This window comes from Passer montanus, unplaced genomic scaffold (assembly GCF_014805655.1).
Source record: "Passer montanus isolate IOZ18808 unplaced genomic scaffold, ASM1480565v1 scaffold247, whole genome shotgun sequence".
NCBI lineage: Eukaryota > Metazoa > Chordata > Aves > Passeriformes > Passeridae > Passer > Passer montanus.
The window spans coordinates 78,317-93,531 of NW_024367116.1; the positions used below are offsets into that span (position 1 = coordinate 78,317).

Below are 15,215 nucleotides of genomic sequence, written 5' to 3' on the forward strand. Positions count from 1 at the left end.
GCAATCTCTGAAGCAGAACAGCAGCCTGGGTGTGTCTGAATCTCTTCTTGCCACCACAAAAAGGTAAAACAGTAACACGTTGACTGTAATTCACACAATTAAAGCCAACACACAAGGCAGCAGCATCCCAGAAATCCACCAAGATGAAATACAACTTCATCCTTTTCTCAGTTTCCTGTAATATTAAAAACCTGCACAATGGCACCTCCACATAACACTTCCATGACCATACAAACACCCTCAGCATTCAGAGTTTACTTTACATGGGCATTTAAATAGTTATTTACTAAGGTAAATGTAATAACATGCATGTACATTCCATGGCATGGAAAAGCCCCATATTTGCAGGCCCTGCTTACAATCACAAAACCTGCCTTCACCATATTACACTGTCAAGTGTTTCCTAAGTCCAGACAGTCTCTGTTTCCCTCCTTGTAGCCAAATGCCACCAATCTGCACTGCTCAGCCATTCTACACCCACCCTGGGCCTGCTTTGAAGCTCTGCAATCATTCACTCCTCTCCCACAAATTAGCCTCAGCTTCTATTTTAAGGGAATGATGCCCAAGGGTGAACATGCTATATCTGCTCTGCTGGAGTAAATGAAAGACTTTGCTAGTCTGTGACAAATCCAGCCAGATTTCCTGCTTTTAATAATATTATAAATGAAAGTTTGATGAAAAATAATTTTCAGTGTTATTTTCTAAATCTCTGTAGTAGAAATAACTCTGATGACATGCAAAACCCACCACAACAAGGTCCTGGTTTGGTATAAAATGAAACATAATGCCACAACTGTCTTAAAATGGACACAGAACTACTATTTAATACTATCCCAGGTTGTGGTAAGGTGAGGTAAATTAATTTTTTAATCCAATGCATCAATTTACACCTCCTGACATGCTGTCTGTGACAAGATCAGAGCCCAACACACAGGTCTAAAGCAGCATTCGGGGTGTTAACCAAAGACTTCCAGGTATTCAGCCCCATGTTTGACTTGGACTCCAGAATAGGTCTGCAGAACTAAACTGCTCATGAAAGGTTACACTGATTTTGCCATCATCAGACTTCAGTACAAGCATCTGAATCATGCAACTGCTTAGCAGGGATGAGTGTTAAGAAAACAGTGGGGAAAAACCAGTGTGGGAGCATTTACTTGTGTCTTTTCATTGAAGAAATCCATTCAATTATGTGTTATGTCAGCAAAGCACCATTTGCCAGGGTTTTCATGCAAGTGAACAGCATTTCTTCACAAAAGCATCTGTTCAATAGTGTTTTCAGCACAGTACCTTACATGTAAGGCTCTCAAAGTATAGTCTGTGGATTAAAGCTCAAGGTGGCCCTGTGATATTCTCTGAGATCTCAGGAAACGTGAAAATGTAAGTGGCAAAAGGGAAGGTAGTGTCTGACAGCAACTTTTTATTCTATGTGATATTCTTTATATAAAATTGGTCCAAGATAACAAAATATCTATTGAACAGATGTTGCCACTATGTTAAACACTACAGGCCTTCTGACTGAAATAAAGATACAGTGAAGACAAGGGTGATACTTGTTGACAGCTCAGAATGCTGCAAAGTTACAAAGGGATGTTAAAAAAAAAAATTGTATCAGCAGAAGATTTAAGAGGCAAAATTTCCTAAGCAGCCTGACCTTGTTTCTGCCATGAATCTGCTGAACAGTAGGTTAAGCAAAGGTCAGGTTAAGCACAGGTTAAAAAAAAAAAAAAAAAAAAAAAAAAAAGCTCCAAGAAGAGGAATGTGCTGCTAGGGTCGCAGAGGCTCTGGGACATCAGGGGAGTGTGTGAGAGTCACAGACACTCCAGTCTGCACTGCAGCTCCTACTCCCAGGGCCTGAGAGTGCTCTCTGCTCCATCCTGGCAGCTGCAGGGCACAGCCAGCAGTGACACAAGTGCTGCAGGGCACAGCCAGCAGTGACAGAAGTGCTGCAGGGCACAGCCAGCAGTGACACAAGTGCTGCAGGGCACAGCCAGCAGTGACACAAGTGCTGCATAGAGCAGTCAGCAGTGACAGAAGTGCTGCACAGCTCAGCTGCTCCTGCATCTTGAGCCTTAGCCAGGAATCGGGACATGCTTGCTCTGCTGAGATGTACCACGAGTGGAATAATTAGTACATCAAAGCACCCAACTCCCATAAACAGGAGATAATTTGTCTGCTTTCATAGGCAAGAACTAGAAAAGTGAACATGAAAAGTGATAAATGTGGTCCTCCCAGTCCAGGTCTCTCTGAAGCTCTGTGTGACCTGCACAGCCTCTGATTTATTAGACTCAGATGGTATCTGCTCTGCTGGAGCCTGTCCTCAAGCCCCATCCCTCCCTGTGGTGTATTCCCAGCTTTCCCCCAAGATAATCTGGCTGCTCAGTGGCCTCTGAAGGGGCACAGCCTGCCCCGAGGTTACTGGCTGATGGCAGTTCAGCCCTCCTCATGCCGGCACACTCCTTTTTTTAGGAGTTGAAGTGCAATCCTGCCACTTCCCAGTGTGGATTTGCCCAGCTTAACACATCTGACCACAGACGTGACTGTTCCTGCAATCCATCTGGACCATCAGTCAGTCCCCCCACCTTTTCTTCTTTCCAGGTGGTAAGGCAAACAGAGGAAAAGCCAGAAGGAGCTCTTGTGAAACATTTCCTCTCTTCACAGCATGTTACACCACACACTCCTCCCCCTGCAGAAAACCAGCAGTGTTAATGTGCTAGAGAAGTAAATTAGGCACAAATAGCACCATGGGGAACTTAAATATTTTGAGTGTATACCATACAATCAGGAAATGCCCACCCTCTTTATCTGTTAGGAACAAGGAAACCGAAAGCTTTGTAATTTTAAACTGCCCATCAGTTGCTGTGAATCAGTCAGGCATCTTGCTGGGGAGAGGTAGCACACACAAGAACACTGGCAAGATAAGAGAGGGTTTAAGCTACACTCCCCATCCTGTCGGAATAGTTTCAGCCCAAGATTTCACATTTGATCACCCCTCTCCAGGGCTTCTCCTTATACACCTCCACTGAACCCCTCAAAAGGACTAAAATAGGACACTGATAATAGTTTTTCATGTTATTTATACTAATTCTTACAAGATTCATCAATCTAAAATGAAATAGGTTTTGTTTTCAATAGCAAATAAATTTTATAAAATACTTTACAGATTTACAGTGACCTATTCCTTTAACATATTTTAACAAATAATAAAGGAAGTCATGTGAGACTCATTCACATACATCCTCCACATTATAAACTTTTGCAGTAAACCTATACCCTCCATTTACACAAAAATTAAAGGCAAACTACAACAACCTTCCCTTTAAAATGCAAGTCCTTTCCTGAAAGAAGCACAACAGTGTTGCTTTAATTCATAATAACAATGATTGAACAAGTTATTGAACAGCAGAAAATACTACAGCCATAAACAGCATTGCCATGTGCACCTTTATAGAAAAACAAATATATTCATATTTCTGATGCTGTGGGCACTGAATTGCACTGACCATTTGCAAGATAAAGATTTAATAAAGAATAGGCACCAATTCAGTGCCTTGGTATAGAAAATAATGCATCAGTATCTAAATTCTTCTTCCTCTTTATTGGCAATCAGGTCCAAAGGCTAAGCTGTCATTATAGGATGTGGAATACCCATGGAGATATTTTGGAGCATATGGACACCATTCTGAGCAGGCTGATGGTGGGCAGGAAATATTCCCAATGGGAAATACTCCCCATCTTCTGCTAAACCTAACAAGGAATAGGGCTGTGGAGGCAGAAGGAGCTGGGCTTTGCACAAATGCTGGCTTGCAGAAGACAGACCTCCATTCTGTATGAATAACATTTCCTTCTGTTTTGTTTCTCACATTAGAGTGGGTTCCTGACTTTCCCAAACTGTAATCTTTCTAATGACTAAATAAATCATGTGAACAGCCACAACCAAAAAAATATATGATTCCCTCAGCCCTCGAGCTATTTGCAACTAATTTAGTGTTGTGGTGCTGTTCTGAGCACCAGAAAGCTAATTTTCAGGAAATGCTTGGAAAATTAAAATAAAAATAAACTCCTGATGGCACTATAACCCAAAAGCTGGAAACCTGTAAACAGAACCAGTGCAGTACTCAGAGGCCAAGTCTGGCACATTTTTGTTCGTAGCTTTAACTGGCAATATATGGTAATATATCAGCCCTCTCTGATTCAGCTGCTGGACCAAATTGTCCTTTCCTTGGTATTTCATCTATCCCACTGATGGAAAACACAAACCTTTGTCACCACAGCATTATCCTGATGCTCACAGCCATGGCACCACCTGCACCCTGTTCTGTCCCTGGGATCACGCATGGTCTTCATTACCGAGACCTGCAGGGCTCTGTGCCTCAGGCAGCTCAAATGACCACCCAGGTCTCTCTGGTAAACACAGGAATCAATTAACCATTTCTGTAACATGCTTCCCTCTCTGCAATTGCTCAGCTTTCCTACCATGAGTAGGAGATGAATGATGTCTTGTCCCCTACGTGTCCCCTGTGATGACATCTGATAATATTCCCTCACAATTTCACACCTCAAAACCTGCCAAGTCCATCTCCTGTCTAACAAGGACAACAGGCCTCCAAAGGTACCATCCTCTTTTATTCCCATCCCCAGACTTTATCAGGACTGGATTTGTGTTAGGCCAAATAGCCTCTTTACATTTTCTGGTGGCCATTGCGCTTCCCTCGCTCCTTCATGGTCGGGATGCTCTGGCAGCAGAGTGGAATGACAACACTTGGCACCAGGGCACTGAAACCTATCTGGCAGCTACATGCCAAGCACTTGGGTGCACTTTCTAGCAGTAGTAGCAGCAGCTGACTCTCTGGAAACTGCCTGAGCTCCTGCCACGTCTCACTCCTGGCTGTTCTGGTCCATGGGAGCAGCAAGGCTCAGCCTGCAGATGGGGTTTGCCCTCCAGCACGCTGTTTGCCTCCATCTAATTTCTGATTCAGTGAAATCTGATTATACAGCACCACCCTGCAGTATGTCCAACAAGCATTTCGGGGTCCACCAGGAGCAACAGACACGTTTCACTTTCTTGATGAGCCAGTGGTGCCTCCCCTTTTCAAAATATCTTGCTAAACCAAACAGCAATTGCAGCAGTGTATCCCAAAACAATGGTGTGCCTACTGACCAAAGGGCCAAGATGATGTAGGAAGGAATAAAAGACACTTCCCAAGGCCAGGTTCAGATCCAAAGCAGTCAGCAGAGAACTTTTTACTCACCACAAGAAGCTTTAGATGAAGCCCATCAACCAGCAAACAGCTGTCAAGGAGGGTGACAGGGCTGCAGGGATCAGCAGTCATCAGCAGCTCACTGCTGTCTCAGCGTGGAAACTCCTTTCCTGCCCCTTTGCTCAAGCTTTCACTGCTTGGGGTAGGATAACAATCCCACCACCAGTATGTGATGTAGTGTAAAAAAATATCCCTAAGGCCTCCAGCATGAAGAGAACCAGCTGACAGAGCGAGCCCGGAGCTCCTCTTGTGGCAGACTGGTCTCCACAGTGGTTGCAGAGATGTTTATTACAAACAATGAGATGTAGAGCAGCCTAAAAGGAATTATTCTTTATCAGAAAATGTAACAAAAAAGTGAAAACGTGACAGAAGCATTTTTCTTGTGTATGCCATAAACATCCACAGCAGACTGCAAAACAAAAATAGTCTCTGCGCTAGTCCAAGACTGTTATTTTAATATTTAATTTATATTTGCATCTAACAAAACAAGTAAAATAGGTTTCTGTCAAGTGTTAACAAGAAATGATACTTGCCACATTTTTAGAGAAGTTTAAACTTTCTTGTCTGATGATGCATTACAGCATTTATAGCTATCCCTCACCATGACCAGCTTATACTAACAGCAATATTAATTTGAAATATTTCTTGAGGTTTAGTCTAGCCTAATTTTAAGGCCTACTGTTTTGCTGACTTCTTCCTAAAAAAGATAAAAAAGAGTGTGTGGCATAAGACAGGCCTGGTCAAGAAAGAATTAGTTTAAAAATATTTTCACTGAAATGCAATAATTCACACAAATAAAAAGAAAACCTCTTTTTAATTTCATGATTTAAAAAGAACTGATTACATTCTGGTGCTATATAAATTCTATATCACACAGCAAGGAAAATGTAGGTCTGAAGAGTAATCCATATTTCATTAGTTTGTGTACTCTGCCACAGAATATAATATTATGTTCTTAAATTAGTCAGAAGCCACACTGTGCTGCAGAGTATAAAAACAAAAGTGAGGGCTCAAGCTAGGTCAAGCATATTTTGTATAAGTCCATTAAAAATCTCATTCCATTAATATTAATAAAGATGTTGAGACACAAAAGTCCTTCAATTAACATATATTAGGCAGGCAGGCACAAGCATTCAAGTGATCCCACTGTGAACAGCAAGAATCCAGCCCTCAAAGAATAAAGCCCCAAGTGTGCTGTGTACAGAGTGGAGCAGCCTGAAATGCAAATGCCCAGGGGAGTGAAAAGGCAACACCCCATTGTCTCTGCAAGCAAATATCACTTTATTGCCTCAGCTTCCTCTTCTCTTAAGCAGGTTTGTTCTGGGCCTTGTTATTGCAGTCAAGACCTATTATCTTTGACATCCAACTTTTGTCTTTTACCATTTTTTGGCAGTCACTAGCTGGGCAGCCACATATGAGGTTCAGGAAAAGGGTTTTCATCTGACTGTAGAAGTTGTTTGCAGATTTCCCCAGCTTATGAACTAACATTGTAAAAAAAGAAATTAACTTGCATGTTCCAGAAATCACTCTGGACAATAATGGTTCCCACGGTACCAAGCTTCAACCATCAAGACTCATTCACTCGCATCTGACCTGATTATTTGACATTTCTTCACCCTCATTCTTGGTGACTTCCGAGCACGATAAACAATAAAAGGTTACTGATGTCAACCCATTGTGTGCCAGGATGTTGTTCTCATCAAACACAGAGCAGAGCCAGCACTGAAGCTTAATTAATACATGTTTGTAAATTGTGCTGAGCTGCAAGGCTTTATGATTTCAGGTTTCTTCTGTAAATGTTTACCTCAAAGCTTTAGTCAATGCTTCACTGTCTGAACCCAAGATAAGTTCTGCTTCCATCAGCTATTCACATAGCTGGTCAAATCACTGTCAGAGCAAATCAATAGGAAATTCCTTTAGCATACAGTAATTTATGGTAGACCTGCAGCAACAGAATTGGGATTAAAATGGGATAAGAAAAGGCAAGAAAGAACCAACATTTCTGCTCCCAGTGACATGATCAAAAAGACAGAAGAAAACCTTGTTTGCAGTGGAATTATCAGTTAAAATTCAATTCAGATACCACTTAAGGGCTAGTCAGATCCTTTCAAAGACAAAATAAGTATTTTTTGGAAAAAAAAAAAGTCTGGGTTTCAGCTGCTAAAACTCACTGTAGGTCCACTGTCAGCTCTCACTGCAGAGATAATTAAGTTTAACCCCTCTCCTGCCAGCTCACTGGGAGAAGACCATGACAAAGTGAGGCACACAGAGCTCCTGGAAAGCAGGTATTTCCTAGAAAATCCCTTAGCAGCCTCTACCTCTGTAAGTCAACAACAGTGCTAATGCTCAGGAGAGAATGAAATCAGATGCAAAGAGCTCTAAAATGATCTTGAGGAACTGACTATATCACAGCCATCACCACCATGGATGCCTTTATTTAGCATAGTTCCAGCTTTTATTTTGATCCATGTGCTGAAAATTTCCAAACCACAGGTCTTAGACCTCCAATCTTCCCTCCTGGTGCAGTACTGGACAGCAGTCCCAGTGATCCTCTCCTTCAAAGAGCAAAGAACCTGCTGTACATCAGGAAGACAAACCCTTCCCTAAGAAACTGCAAGAATTAGTTTGCATTAATGTTAGAAAACATTATCATAAATATCTTGTGGACTTAAGAACAATATTGTAAGAAACAAAAATTTGAGGAGCCAAAACATGCGAGGGACTTCTGGAGCTGGTGACAGAACTCCCAGTGAGCATCCAGAGTAGTTACAGCTGAGCAGCCTACAGTGACTGGAAGTCAACTCCCAAGGGAGTGCAAGTATGCCACAGAGCTGTCATCATGATCAGGGCTCTGCTTCTGCACAGGGTGAGGAGAGAAAAAGCTTGGGAAAACACTCTTTAAGAAGAGCTTTGATGGCACCATTTGCTCAAATTAAGTGAATTGTGTGGGGGTCAGGGCACAACCAAGACACTGCTTCCCACTCTGTGTGTCAGGTACAGATCTCCAGGAGCTGGCTGCTTGAGCTGGACTGGAGCTGCAGTTTCACAGATTGTCATTGTGTTTTGGGTAAACAAAAGCCTTTACACACCAGGTCTGACAACCTGGTATCCTCCTCAAATACTTCCAAAGTGGAACAAGAAAAGGGAAAAGATAACAGAAATAAACCCCTGTTTAGATTAATCAGTGACTAGAAGCTTATATTAGTTATTAAAATCTGCCTCCAAAAAGAGAACTATTTATGATGTCCAGCAGTTCCCAGCCATGCAGAAGAGCGTACACTGCTTCTCAGCAGCAGAGATGGTACAGCCCACATGAAAATAGTGGTGCTGAAAATAAAAATCCTCACGACATCAAAGACATCCTGTTATGAAGGGGTCACGTCTGTGCAGGCAGGTCATCCACTCCTGACCCTCACAAGGGTATTTGTCTATAAGCTTCTCTCTAATGGACTAGGCAAAGTGTGGGAACTAGGTTTAGTGGAAAGGCTTTGCTACAGCAAGAAAAACACTGATGTTTCAAGCAGAGATAGCGACTACTGATTCCTTTGGAAGTGATGATAAGACTGCTGCTTAACAAGAAGGGCCAGGATGAACTATCTCTGTACAAATGGATACTCCTTGTTTCTGGACAACCACTCCAAGGGTTCAAGCAATGGTGCCCACAGCAGCCTGAAGTTTGGTTGGAAATACACCAATGAACCATTTATTTTCATGCTCTGCTGCCAGCTGAGCAATGACAGAGCAGGCACAAGTGACAGAAGACCAGCCCCTGTGGACACTCAGAGCAGCTGGGCAGCCACAGCCTACTGTGTTCAGTTTGCTCTATGTACATTCAGGTTTTTTAACATAAAATAGGAAGAAATACAACTTCCATTACTTCTTCTGCCAAGTAGAAGCAGATTCTTTCTCATCATTAATCCTCTTTAATTCTATGTCTTACCTAACAGGAATCAGTAGTGCCAAAACACCTGGGATAACACAGCCTTTGTCTTGCAGAGCTAAAGGCAGAGTTAAACAGAAAGCTTATCAGACAGATATGGAGAAGGTTGATCAATAACCTAATCACACAATTCATCACCAGTCAGGTCAATGCTGAGACCAGAAACACTGCCTTACATTTTTCTAGTATAAACTAAAATATCCTCAAGAATAGGAAAATTTCCCATTGTCATCTCACTTTCCTGTAGAGATTTTTCTTATTTTCATATTTACCATAATATGGAGTAATGGAACAATAATGGAAAAATCTTCACCAAAATAGCAGACAAAAGGATGATCCTGTAAAACACAGTTTGTGTTTTATAAAGGATGGAGATGCAATAGTGCGTGAATGCAAAGAAAATCATAGAACTCCCATGAAAGAAGCTGCTCATGTTGTGCTGGTACAACAGCAGAAAACATAGGATTTGTGTATTGGCTTCTGGGGGGACTACAAACACCTTTAAGAATGAGAAAAACCACCAGCTCTGCACTTAGCTTCTCCTCAAGGTCCCACTGGGCCAAATTTTTTTGTATATTTACAGCTGTCAATTTCTAAAGGACCCTCACTGCAAACAGCAATTATTCTGTATTTTCACCAGCAGTCTGGCTCAATGAGTTTAATGGCAGTTTGTCTGCCTAAGAACTTTGGGATTTGTCTCAACATATTTAATCGGACTTAAAGTGTGAGCTTGAGGAATAGGAGGCTGCTGTTAGCACCAACTTAAAAATACTAATACCAGGTGCAATTAAGTGACTACAAAGAGTGGGTACATGAGCTGCCTGGCCTGCTTGCCTCTTAGGTGGTCAGACAGCATCAAGAAGCTTTAATTTTGTGGCTTCTTTGATACTTTGAGCAAAGCCCTGCCCTCAGACACACACACACCTCCCTCCACTGAATTAATACATCTCCTGTTTATCTCTCAGTGCTACATCTATAACCCTTCTTGTCTAGAATCCCCTGACAGCTCAACGAGTGTAACATGATTCATCCCTCCCTCCTCTTTCTCTTCCTTTGACTAGACACTAATAAACATAACACAGCTTGAGACAAGAGGCTCCTTATAATGACAGATTCAAACACATCTTGCCAAAACCAGAGGAGGGCACCACTACTTCTGACTGAGGTTCATAAATCAAAGGGAGAGGACAGCCCAAACCCATCTCTGGTGTGAGCAGGTGCAGCCTCTCAGGCCTCCAGGCCAGTGATAAATTTGGCCTGGAAGATAACACTGTGTGTCATGTAAAGGACCTGAACTGTTCTACTGAACTGAACTTCCTTTTTCTGACCCAAAATACACACACACACCTTCTCTGTGATGGAATGGACAGTTTTAAAGGACCTGAACTGTTCCACTGAACTGAACTTCCTTTTTCTGACCCAAAATACACACACACACCTTCTCTGTGATGGAATGGCAGGAGAATTCCTTATGCTGGATAAACAGGTCTTTCCTCTGGGCATGCATTTTGTACATGCTCTAGACCCTTCACCTGTGCCCTGCAGCCCACAAATGCTGCATAACAAACCCCTCATTCATTAGGGACACCAATTCCTACGTTGTGTACTGGGTTATAAACTTGTTTGACTTTGCCAGAGTTCATGTTCACAAGGGGAACGCGACTCTGCTCCCACAAGCACAGTTATAAATTACTTTTGAGAATGTCTCTACAATACAGCTGGAGACCTCTGAGGTTCTCTTGTGTTCTGCCCTGATTTACTGTGTGACTGCAAACAACTCACTTTATACAGGAGATTCTGTACACATAAACCTAAGGTAAGGAGACAAAAACTGGCCAAAGAGAGGGAAACAACACACTGTGATACAGGCTGGGAAGGCAGCAGTAAATCTTTTAGATGCCATCATGGAAGCGGAGTTAAAGATGGTGAACATACAACAGATCTCCTTTTTAATGCAGATTAAACAGCACAAAGTGGATGAGAATGGGAAAGGGGGAAGGAGGGAGGAATATATACAACCATACTGAGTAGGTCCTAAAAAAACAATTCCTTATTCAAAGAGTGGCCAGCATAATCTCTTTCAAAAACCTGAAAAACCATGGTAGTCTGTGGATTTGGTACAGTCTGCCTCTCAAAGAGCCACCTAAAGGCAATTATAAGTAACAATAAATTGCTAAATAATAGTGATAAAAATACAATTACAGGAAGTAAGAATTAGCTGAAATCAGGATTTTGGGAAAAAAGGTTGAATGTGGAAAGAACAAACAGTTTGAATTGGAGAATGTAAACAGGGGATGAAGCAGCAAGACAAACCAGTAGCCTAGATATACCAATTGGGAAAGCACAAGGCACTGAAGGAAACTCCAAAAAGTCATGCAGGAATAAAACAAGAGGCTTATTAAATGAATAATGAAAACTCAGTGAAGAACAGTAAAAAATCTGCATTACTTTTTATTTGGGACACATTAAGATGATGATAAAGAGAGAAACTAGCTTTGCATTTACTAGCATAAACAAACTTATTGTCCCAAAGTTGCAAGAGTGAAAAAATTATCCCAGGGAGTGAGAATGCATTAAAAAATATGTGAAAAAAATTATAACTTTTGTGGAAGGACTATATCATGTTCTCCACAGAAGGTCCAGAACAGTTTTCATTTACCAAACAAGTAAAAGCACTGGGTTTTTGCTGTATAACAATGCTCCAGCAAGCAAAGGATGCTGACTGAAGCAGAAAAATGGCAGAAGACAGAAAAAAAGCAAGTTTCCATTTGAAAATTGAAACACTTTGATGATAAAAAGAGGCAGTACTCACAATAAACTAGTGCACATTCTCCTGAAATGCTCACTTGCTCTATTAGAGACTTGTTCAGATAAAGATCCAGTTCTGCCTTCTGACACACCAAGAAAATTGTGTTGACTGATGGAAACATTTGGTCTCAAATCAACAAATCAGCATAAAAACGTGGGGCCTTCCTGTCAACTAAGCCATTAAAATGTAATATACACACATCTCTTAACAGATCTAGACCAAAGCAACAAATTCTTGCTCCTTTGCAGTGTTAAGTTAAGGTCATCCTTCCTAACAAACCATTTCATACAGCCTCTCCCCAAAGTCTCCTCTGCAGGCACTGGCAGATAACAGACAGCTGAATGACTGAATACTCTAGGTCATCCAAAAAATTAGATCAAAGAGTCCCCGTAGTCTATTGAAATGCAATTGCTTCCAAATCACATTGTGGTGTTCCAGGCTTGAAAGAATGGGTCACTGCAGCTTTATTGTAGAGAAGCTATTGCTAATGAAAGGAACAATGGAAAGATTAGTGCTACCAACCATATAGAAGAAACACCACTTTCGGTTTAATTGCAGTGAACAAAGCAAATAGGAAAGAAGGGCAACCAAGTGACAAAAGTAGTTGGTGAAAAAGGATATAGAAGCTATTCACAAGGTTCTCTTGATCAGAGCACAGCGTCCAGACTTAACATATGATTACTGAGTTTGGATCCCAGTGAAAAGTGACGTGGGTGTCATTACAGACAGCTGACGACATCTTTAAGAGGACAGCCTTGTAAACTGAAAGACTCAGAATCCTGTTGGTAATTTGCCTGGGATTCATTAGGTGCACTGAAATTAATAGATGGATAGGGAGAGAAAGGAACAATTATACTTTGGGATACAATAATCTCCTGTAGGGTAGGTAAGTAAAGGCTTACTTCATTTGCCAGTTTAAAACAACAATTTAAGGCAAAATCTATTGAACCTTGAAATTAATTTTAAACAGAGATTCTATTTGTTGATAATCTAGGTACTTCTATAATAAGTTTGTTCATACCACAATATTTATTCTCTTTTGATCAGTTTCTGGATCTTTTCTAAGTGAAGCTTACCAGTCATAACAACCTCTGTGTCGAGACAGTGGTAAAAGATCCATTTCATTCTCAGTTAAGATCACCACATTCTGTTCCTCTGTGACCTGAGGCAGGCTTGAACCTTCCTTCTCCAGACAAGACTTGACAAGCCAAACTTCACTTAGCTTAGAAAGCATGTTAAAAACCAAAACGTGGCCAAACAGGGGAGATCTCCCAAACTGTACCTGCTGTGTGTAGGTAGAGCATGTCCCATAGCAAAAAGACAAAATACTGCAATGAGTGAAAACAGGGTATTTTTCTGAGTAAATCTGACCAAAAGTGGCAGTTGTGAATACGAAGCTTCCATTAAAACAACTGAGCACATTTGATATTAACAGTTCAGCATCACAAACATAACTTTAAAAGCAAAAGAAAGCTCCAGCCCAGTTCCTGGCACCTGCTCCAAACTCACATTTACAACTGTTCAAATGAACTGTTAAGATTCTTCTAACTTCATGGGAGGAAAAAAAAAAAAAATAAAAGAGCACAGCATTCAAAATATAACCCAGACCACTTCAACCAGTTATCAACAGCCCTTCCTAATGAACAGGCTTCTCAAGTCACTGATTCCAGTTTCAAAGGAAACACTGGCTGTCTCAAGTGCTCCTTCTTTGGTCCCGTCACACAACTTAATAGCCCTCAGAGACAAGTACCTTTGCAAAACAGATTTCTAGAGGGTGACCCAACATATCCTCTGGACCTTTAGTCAACCACAAAGCACACAGATGACTTCATAGACTTCCCACTCAATGTCACTGCCTTCCTCTGCAGCCATAGCAGACTGCTTTGCAAATGCAAGCGATTAAGCCTTAAAAAACATCCTTAGCTATTAATCCTGCAGACAATTCTCCTAAATTACATCAGTAAAGCCTTCTCTGCAGGCAATGAGCACTGTCAAACGTATTTTGAAAAAATCACCTGTGAATAATGATTTTTCATGAACTTGGCTGGCAGCCATAAATGGAAAATACACAATGATAATATTTAACACATTTATAAAAGATCAACTCATCAAGACCAGTAAACCCAATTAATGCTTCAATTATCAAAGGAAACAAAGGGAAATTTGTTCATAACTCCTGCCAAGCTAGGAAATTCACCATTCCCTAAAGTAGTTGATGAACCTAGATATAATATTGTTTTTTTCACAAGCTTCTGAACTGGCTTTTTTCCTTTATTCACCGCAGTTCACAAAAGCAGGAAGAACTTTTACTTAAGAGTGAGCAGAAATGTATAAACTATCACAAACTGTAACAAATTGCTATGGGATGATTACTAGGACTACCTGCTAGTCTTTTTTTCCTGAAAGACTGTCATCAAAAATTACAAAGGTTTGATGCTGTTCATTTGCTATAACAAAGTCTCTTCTGTCAAATACAATAGCAACTAGTGATACTAGAAAAATTGCAAAAGGGTTTATGGCGTCTTGAATATTATATGAACATACCTTCAGCTACTATTGCATGTACAAAAATACTTTTAATGCTGATTTGTTTGAAATAGTCACTTACCAAGCCTACACATGTAGATATTGCTACTGAAGAGGTGCTATCATTCCTTATAAATCCCTGGTAGAAACACTGCTCAATTTCATGGTCCTGAGAATTTGACATTCCATCTTTCCCGAGTACCTGGACAATAAAACTGTTGCTTAAAATGGTCGAAGGTTTAAGCTCTAAGTGAAGTTCCTGTCCAAATGCTGAAAATTTGTAGTGCAAGGAACTCTTTGAACTCTGAGTTGATCTCTTTCTCCTAGTACTGTGCAAAACATCATGTGAAATGTACGATCCGCTGGCATCCACTCTGACAGGTGTCACAAACACGTAATCTGTAACGATAAAGAGTTGGCCATCAGCTCTGGCATCCCACAAGCAAGGCACTCTGACACGGTATCAGGCATTTCCTATGGCACGGAGCATTCCCTCATTTTGGGGCTGGCCTGCGGGCTCTGTGTGTGCTGTCTCGCCTGCATAAATTCAGCCCTGTAAGTCACAAAGGCTCACAGCCTGTGTTTGTTTCCTTTGTGCCCCACTGAGAGGCACAGACTAACTAGCATAGCTGTGAACATTCCCACAACTGCTCCTCTGAAGACATTTGTCATCACCAGCAGA

General features: G+C 41.2%; 1 protein-coding gene across 2 annotated transcripts in view; it reads right to left on the reverse strand.

Moving 5' to 3' along the window:
• The window catches only part of ADAMTS18 (ADAM metallopeptidase with thrombospondin type 1 motif 18), a 78,837-nt gene that overhangs the window by 61,579 nt on the left and 2,043 nt on the right, over positions 1-15,215 (reverse strand). Inside the window, exon 3 of one of the 2 annotated variants that reach the window (XM_039711274.1) lies at positions 14,616-14,932. In XM_039711274.1, the coding sequence (XP_039567208.1) occupies positions 14,616-14,932 (317 nt within the window). Of the gene's footprint in view, positions 1-14,615; positions 14,933-15,215 lie in introns of those variants that run through there. The other variant, XM_039711275.1, reaches the window with a different exon arrangement.